Below are 8,402 nucleotides of genomic sequence, written 5' to 3' on the forward strand. Positions count from 1 at the left end.
CCGCTCCGCTGCCCCTGTGCTGTCCCTTCGCCGTCTCCCTTCCCACGGGATGGTGCTTTCCCCGGAGGCTTACATTTATTCCATTTTAGCTCCGCAGCTGTAGCTTTCTGCTCTACCGTTCGCAGGAACCTGGAGTATAAATAGGGGCTTTATTAATAGTTCTGGAATGAGTCCTGCCCCCCCTCAGCTGTTGGGAGCGGTGTTATTTAACACTGAAGCTGTGAGCTCCAGCAGAGGCTCTTGGTTATCCTCCTGCTGTTCCTCTAAAAACTCTGGGGTCACTGGGACGCTGCTCTTGCCGCTGCAGCTCCCTGTGCTGAGGGGAGGGGGCTGGCTCTGATCGTGGGCTGTGCTCCAGCCCTGCTGCAGGAACAGGAGCTCAGTCCCGCAGGCACAAGAGTCCCAGAGGGGCACAAGCCCAAAGGCAGCACAAACCCTGTAAAAGGATCTAGGCCAGAGGCTGGATAAAAGCTGAGTCACTTTGCTGCATTTGTTCTGGAGCAGTGATACATTTACCTGTTGTGCTTTGAGCATTAGTGAGAACTTGTGGCTGTGAAAGTTTAGACCACCAGTCCTCACCATTTCCTTAAACTCTTCCCTGTCTGTTTTACTTACATGGAAACCAGTTATTCTTGTACCTCTGAATGCCACAACCAAATACAGTTGTGGAAAAAAATGGCTTTGATATTCTAAGCTGTTTTGGAACATAGATTTAATATATAGTGTCAAACCCTCCCTTCTGTGGGATCAAAGCTTTTCCAGGAAGCCATTCCTGGTATACAGTGCCCACGACTTTCTCTCTACTCAGAAGTCTCTCAATTCTAACTCTAAAAGCCCCAAAGAAAATTTCTGATGTAGTTTCAGAATGGGAAAAATGAAAACCACAACATAGCAGAAAAATTCCTCCCTTAGCCCACGGCAGCATTGCTGACTCCTCACCTGCAGTGCTCATCCCACTGTGGAAGCAGGATAACTTTACAGAATGATTCACATGAGAAGAGGACAAATTTTGTGGCTGTTAGCATAAAATGTACTTACCTTCGCCTTTGTCACTATCTTGTAACCTCAGTGTCTCTTTCATTCAAGTCCCTCCCACTTTCCTTAAAAAGACCTCTGGTGCTAGAAGGACAAAACCTGCATTCATTTAGGGTAGAAGTTGAACAATTAACATCACAACAACCAGGAAATACAGCAGAAGAGCCGAGGAGCTCCAGGGGAACGGGTTCCCACCCCGAAGTCTTGTCCTTCCTGACTGTCTCTGTTAATCTCTCACCTCTGGCATAGGTTTTCCAGACCTCATTGGCAGTGTATTACTCTGTATTGTGGTACACCCTGGTGCATCACCTCCCACCTGCCCAGGGATCACGGAGAGCACAGGGACACTCCATGTCACAGCACACCTGAGGACACATCCCTCCACTGTCCTGCACACTGTGACCCATCTGTGACTCTGGGGCTCGGGGCAGAGCTGGTCCTGCTGCTCAGCTTCTGCTTCCCACGGGAAGTGGTGTCCCCCTGGAGAGCCCTCAGCATTGGGGGCAGTGCTGGCAGAGGTCCCCAACATCACACTGGTGGAGAAGTGCACCTGATGGACCACGGCCACCTTTCCTCTGAGATAAAGAACCTCAGCTGGTTATAAGACCTGAAGAACACAAACACATGGTACTGAATTCTTCCAGTCTTGCCCTTTTGTCACTGGCTTCTGCTCAGCAGAAAACACATGAAAAATGTAATCAGGACAATTTTTATACCCAAGTCATTAAAACATAAAGGATATCAGTAATCTCCAAACTGATCACAGGGAAACTCCACTGATGTTTTCCTGCTTTTCAGTTCTGCTGGGAGCACCATTCATTTTCTCTTTAGCTATTTTTTTGTCTCCAACATGTGCTAATCCCATCGTGCACAGCAGGACAGCTGATTCCCCACATGCCCAACTTTTCCTGAGTCTGTGAAGGGGAACCAAAGGGCTGTGGTTTGGTTCATTCTTTGTGTTTACTCACCCAAGACAAGGGACCTCACCAACAGCACCACCGTTCTGACCTGCCAAGGTCTGTCTGGAAAGCACAGGGAATTTTTCTACAATTGGGCCCCAATCCTCTGTGGCCTCCAGGCTGTGTAACCACGGACACAGGTGCAGACACACCTCTGGAATCAGGGCCTTGTGCAGCAGGAGTGAGCTGTGCTCCTCGTGCAGGTCTCCCCACACCCTCCACGCTGCCCCGCAGGGTGAAGCTGTGCCGCAGCCGCCCGCGCTCCCACCCCACGAACCGTCTCCTCTCCAGCCTCAGCCACACATTCCGGATCCCTCCCTTCTTCTCCTCCCACCACCATCAAAGGGGATTCTCTGTGCTGAAGTGGGTGTGTACCCAAACACTAGGAGAAGAGAAATATGTTACTGCTTGTCTTGTGTTCTCTGCCTTTTGTGTTCCAAATGCCTCTGAAGGTCTGATCAAACATTTCCCTCACTGGAAGAGAGGCCTCTGCTGCAGAGCCAGATCTCCCTGCACCTTACGATGCAATGCCCTGGAGTACCTGGGAAATCACAGTTGAGCTGAAAATGCTGTGCAAGTCTGCAAACATCAGGTGCTGGCTGAAAGTCGCTGCACTTAAACCTCACATTACAACCTCTTCACCAGAGAAACAATGACAAAACACACTGCGAGGGGAACACAGAAGTCTAATTAATACAAAATGTCAACACCACCCTTAGCCCTCTCCCAGGCACAAGTGACCATCAGGATAACCCATCCAAACGAGCAGCATATACAACTTTACAAAGACATAGGTATGGTTCTCTGGTCAGCCCTTATAAATAGCGTTTTACATATTAAAATAAATATGTCCACTTTGCCAAAGTAGCAAGAGGTTTCTTCGTTATTTAAAAAAAATATGTTACAAAACAATATCATTTATATTTCTTGCTTAGTTTAAAAAAAAAAGTAATAAAAAAAGTCATTTTATAAAATAATATGAATAAATTGAGTACAAGAGTGTCCATCCCTAGCACGTGTCCTGGGTCTGTCTGCTGTGACTCAGCATGAGATGGTGACCTCCAGGAAGTCATGTAATCATTCCTCCACTTCTAGTTGGACAGAAGAAATCCAGTGCTTGCTTTTTTTTTCACCACTTGTATCAAGTCTATGATGTAAAACTCATGGCAAGGGAAGACGTCCCAGATCTGGGGAAGGTTTTCATCGCTGCTATTTATGGCTTTGCTACTCCCTGTATCCGATTGCCTTGTGTAACACAGGAAGAGGATGTGACCAGCTGAAACAGCCCTGGAGTTTGGAGGGAACAAGTTCCAGCCAAACAGTGTAAGCAAGAAATTGCCTTTTTTCTTTGTCGTTTTGTTCTTGACACACCCTAAGTGTGCAGGAGTGTGGGAGCACGTGGGTGTGCACAGGTGTGCACGTGCGTGGGTATGAGCATGCATCTGCCTGCAGGAGCGGAAGGAAGAAGATTAGAAAGTGTGGGAGAAGGGCTGAGAGTCTCTCTCCTCCTGATCTAATCTCTGCCCCTCTGATGAGCCCTCCCTAGTTACCACTGCTGAGCATCCCCAGGAGTTTACTGGGCTCCAGGCCCTGCTGCTGTGCCATCTTCTGAACATCAAACCCCATGTGCATGAGGAACTGGATCACATTCATCTCCTGCCCTGTGAACTGGTCCCTGATCGTGGGGCACGAGGGGTTGCAGTGAGGCCATGGACAGCTGTCAATCAGGTGAATTGGGCAGCCTTTCAAAGGGGCCTTCCCATTTTTGTTGCTCTCATGCAGGCTCCGATCCCAGCAGTGCAGGGCACGGGGTAACGATGTCCCCTTCACCTGGATGTCTGTCCAGTGACTGAAAAGACAAACCATATAGGTCACATCAGAGGGCTTGGGCTGCCAGGATGGGTTTGTTCACCTCTCATAGGATCTGCACAAACACTCACTTGCGTGTGATGATCTCGTGAGACAAACAGGCAGGAGCAAAGCTCGCGCTAAAGGAAGAAAGGAAACACGAATTATGTCTTGAAAGACAAAGTAACTTCTCATGAGGAGAACCTTCTGGACTAAGGAGAGGATGGAATTTTATCCAGGAATGAAAAAGGCAAGATTCTTGATGTAGATGAACCAAACTTAGAACAGTCCTTAGAACAGACATGATGCTAGGACACTGGACAAGAAAGTCCCTTAGACACAAATGTGTCAGATTTCCCTTGCTGAAACACTTACGTCACATCCTTCAAGGTGTTTCTCAGCTCCCTACCCAGATTCTGGATGTAGAGCCACTGCCCCTCCTGAACAGGCTGGCCAGTGAGGTGTACATTGTCTACAGTAAGCTGGGCCTCATCAAAAAGCCACTGGACAACAAAGACTGGACCTAGGAAGACAAAAAATTTGGAAAAGGGGTTGCTCTAAGTTAGCTGAGGATACAGAAGAAACCCTAGAATCTATTTTATATCTCTCCTCTGATACTTACATCGAAGAGTGGGGTAAATCTTGTATCCAAAAAAGCAATTCCATTCCTCTCCCTCTTTAAACTGCAGCTTACAGCGTTCGGGAACAATGCCATTCCAGTATCTAGGAGACAAAGCAGTAACAGAATGAGAGGCACAGGGCAATCCTAACAACAGCCTCTCCATGTCCCAGTCTATTTCTGTTCTGATTAGAGTTCCAGCTGATAGCACAGCTCTCTCATGGCCACATTGTCCTATCAACACATTTTAGAGCATCTACAACCGCACACGTACTTTTGCACATCCAGATTCTACATTATTGTCTTGTCTAATAAAATCACTGAAAACCCACCGATGTAGATGATAAATACTCTTTTATGAAAAGAGTATTATTAAGTACCAAAATGAAGGAAGGTAAAGAAGGAAGACATCTTCCCCACACTCATTTCTGACAGCAGTGTACTCGAGAGCATCTGATTGTACCTTATTCCTCTTCGGATGGCCTCTGTTGGAGCACACGTTATGGTATCGATACAGTCGGTTCTACGATACTGTTTGTTATCCAGGAACCATCCAGAGTCTGCCAAGCCTCGAACCTGAATCCCTTGATAACCCATCTCCTCCAGCTGCTCTGCCACTCGATCCACATTCAGGAGCACTCCTGTCCCTCCAGCACTGCAACAGCAATGTCAACACTGCAGTCATGAGGCACACACAGCGGTTACACACCTGGCTAGCAGACACCTTCTCCAGCAGTGACATGCTACGAACACCTTCACCTACCCACAGCAGAGCTACTCACCCATTCACTATGGACTTGGTAGTCACCACGTTATTTCCTTGCTTTGCAAAACTCTCAGGAACAAAGCCAGTGCTGAGTAACAACCTGGTACCTCAGAAACCATGTCCTGTTCTTATTGTCTCTCCTGGGAGATAATGTGCTCTGTACCATTTGCAAGGGGTTTGGCTGCTCAAAAACTGAAAGAATCTGAAGTGAGACAAATTCACCCTTTGCAACCTCTCTATTACACCCATGTGGAGCATATGCTGAGTGCACCAGAGCTTTGTGCAACACAAGGTGATCCAGAGCACCTGTGTGAGGCAAGTCTGGTTTCTAATTCAGGTGTCCTGAATCTATTTGCAGGAGGTGTGTGTCCCATGATGTGGGCCAGCAGGAACCAGAATTCTTGATGCACAGAAGAATAAACACATTTCCTCCCTCTTGCAAAGCTTTTGCCTTGTTTTTATTTTCTCTTAGCAGAACCTGCACCAGAAGCTGTGGAAGTAATACTATATCTTCCCCATTGTACCAGTTACAGGAGAAAAATGAGCAGAGATACAGGGTTTGCTGGGTTAGTGTTACTGTACTCCTGGACAAAATGTTTCAGGAGCTGCTGAGACCTCCTCCCTAACAGCTTTCTACTGTGGAAATCTCCTGTCTTCATCAAAGGGAATCTTATGGATACCTACCTGCTTCCTGCCAGCAGCAACACCTTTGCAGTGCTCAGACCTTTTCCCACCAGCTCCTTTATAACCTCCTGAATGATCAGTGCTCCCATGAAGGCATATTCATCTAGAAGAGATAGCTCAGTGTCAACAAAACTGTTTCCTGTTCAGGCTCAGAATATCATATCCTCCCAAAAAATACTCAAGAACCTTCCAGGGGGATTATGAACCTAAATGCTGGCCCATGAGAGTGAACCAACACAGGAGGGACACACACACCTTCTCACTACCTGGAATCTCAGTTCCAACTTACTGCTTCCCCTTCTTCCCAAATCCTCAAGCCAATTCAGGCAAGCAATGCTTCCCAAAATGTGACACCTAAGCAGACACTGCTTCCTCAGCATCAGCAGCGTAACTGCTCCATAGGAACAGCCCCAAGGAGCTGGGATGAAGTGAAAAGGTCTCTTACTGTGACAACACCAGAACAACAGCTGATGGCTATGAGTGTATTAAGATGAACTGTTCTCTGTTTCCCAAAGAAACCTGCAGACAGCTTTAGCCTGACACATGATGGCTCCTGTCTAAGGCCAAATATCCTCGTGATAGAAGTCTGACACTAAATTCACAGCCCTCCCACTCAGACCAGCCATGCCAAAGCCATGTGCAACAGGCCACAGTGCCTCAGCCATGCCAATTAATTTGCTGTGTGCTAGAACCTGGAGATTCATCTAAAAGGAATTTTGTTCCTCTAATCCTTGCATACTGCACCAGTGTAACATCTCTTCAAGCAGTGGCTCTGAACTATGTCAAAACAGCCCAAGCTAAAGAGATCAGGATGTTTTATCTGGAAGTAGCTTGATATTCTTTCCTGCCCTTCAGCAAGAAAAAGCCTGTTCTTCGTTCACGTGGTTTCACAGAAGTCTGGCCACATCCTTTAATGTGTGATGTCTGGGGCAGCAACGGCCCATCAGCAACACTCACTTTTCTCAGACTTGGAAGAGGCCCCGCTCCAAACATCACTTGAGCAATAGGGGATGAATCTGTAAGAGAGAGCTGCGTGAGTCCTGCTGTGCCTCCGACACGCACGGGGGTGAGGATGGGGTCACCTAACTGGAAGAAAACTAAACCCTGGAAAGGGGAAAAGGGAAGAGTCTCTGTCCAGTTTGACAACTTACCTTTCTGCACACCAAGTAACAACTATAACTGTCTTGTATTTCCTCCTGAGCACTGGTAGTTTTACTGAGTTCAATCAATCCACAACATGTCTTTTATCAATCTAACTGAAGCACTGAGCTCAGTGCACACAGCGATGGGCCAGGATTCTGCTCTCAGCTATCCTGCCAATATGGTGGATGGTCTGCCACAGGGAAACTCTGTGTGCTTTGGTTTTGCACATGGAAAATTGGAAAATGAGAAGATTGTTGTCAGCGCAATGTAAATGCCGACTGCAACCACTGGAGGTTTTTGCAGGCATTATCTTCCCATTTTTGCTCTGTCTTGCAGAAGGCAAATTAACATCCCTCCTATACAAATGCATATATAAACTGGTGTCTTTCTCATACCTCTTCTCTGAACTAGAAGAGCTGCTCCACATTCCTCTCCAGTTGGCAGATGTGTAACACACTACCAGCTCACCACTCACGATGGATTTGCCACTGCAGCTGTTTGAGAAGGCTTCTCTAGCTATCCCCAGGTTTTCTCCATTAGATCCCCCCACAACTCCAAGGAGCATGAACGTAAGTTTCTCTGGACCTTGTCAGCCCTACTTGTTAGCAAGCTGAACTACAACGAACATGGAAACAAAAAATTTCCTTTCCCAAGTATTAGTCTTAACCTGTCTCTGCAGCATTCTTGCTAGCCTAAAAGGCAGGAGATGCTGTTTAAGTATAAAGCTATTTCCCTCCGTTGTCCCTCCTTACACCATGTTTGCATTCCACCAGTGGGGATTTTCTTCTGGCTGCGAGGACAGGATCCCAGTTCCTGCAGATGGGCACAAAGAAACAAAAAATGTACAGATGACAGTCTGTGATTTCAGAAAAACTGTAGGAGCCTCATGCAAGACCTCTGACCACACAGAAAACAAACATCCATGATGAAAAACACTGGTAAGGGAAGTGGAAGGAACATTTCTAAATTTGCCCTTAGGCAGATGTGACATTCAGAAATTGATTCATGCTACAGATGAAGCCTGTCTAGAAGCTTCTTGTAGTATAGAAAAGACCTGTGATGCCCTCTTAAAATTAAGCACTTCCCCAAAGACCAAATCCTAGCAGGTGAATTCCAATACATGCAATTAGAGGACCTGTGTGAGGGATGGAGATTTGGGTATCCAAGAGGCTGGAGCACGAGCAGAGAGAACGAAGAGAGCAGCTCTCTGTACCGGCGGTACCGGTGCACCAAACGCCTGCCCGTGCCCGCGGGAGCATCACAGGGCAGCGCCGGCAGGTGCTGCCTCCGCCCGTCCCCTCGGGGCTCCCTACGGGGCCGAGGGGGCGACTCACCCACGCGGGTCGCG

General features: G+C 47.5%; 1 protein-coding gene across 1 annotated transcript; it reads right to left on the reverse strand.

The window, feature by feature from the left end:
- Nucleotides 1-2,660: 2,660 nt before the first annotated feature.
- NOTUM (notum pectinacetylesterase homolog (Drosophila)) lies at nucleotides 2,661-7,861 on the reverse strand. The gene is made up of 8 exons (XM_009081285.1): nucleotides 7,807-7,861; nucleotides 6,869-6,927; nucleotides 5,912-6,014; nucleotides 4,925-5,116; nucleotides 4,465-4,565; nucleotides 4,218-4,365; nucleotides 3,935-3,982; nucleotides 2,661-3,843 (listed from the first exon to the last, which is right to left on the reverse strand). The coding sequence occupies exons 1-8, from the start codon at nucleotides 7,809-7,811 to the stop codon at nucleotides 3,537-3,539; spliced, it is 963 nt and encodes a 320-aa protein (XP_009079533.1). The 5' UTR covers nucleotides 7,812-7,861; the 3' UTR covers nucleotides 2,661-3,536.
- Between the last annotated feature and the right edge of the window lie 541 nt (nucleotides 7,862-8,402).

Source organism: Acanthisitta chloris, unplaced genomic scaffold (genome assembly GCF_000695815.1).
Source record: "Acanthisitta chloris isolate BGI_N310 unplaced genomic scaffold, ASM69581v1 scaffold27228, whole genome shotgun sequence".
Lineage (NCBI taxonomy): Eukaryota > Metazoa > Chordata > Aves > Passeriformes > Acanthisittidae > Acanthisitta > Acanthisitta chloris.

Bases quoted from the DNA above. Each gene is read 5' to 3' on its own strand.
- NOTUM (XM_009081285.1), bottom strand. The intron at 4,366-4,464 runs GTAAGTATCAGA...TTGTCTTCCTAG, and splicing joins GATTTACCCCACTCTTCGAT to GTCCAGTCTTTGTTGTCCAG. The intron at 3,983-4,217 runs GTAAGTGTTTCA...TTCTTCCTTTAG, and splicing joins AACACCTTGAAGGATGTGAC to CGCGAGCTTTGCTCCTGCCT.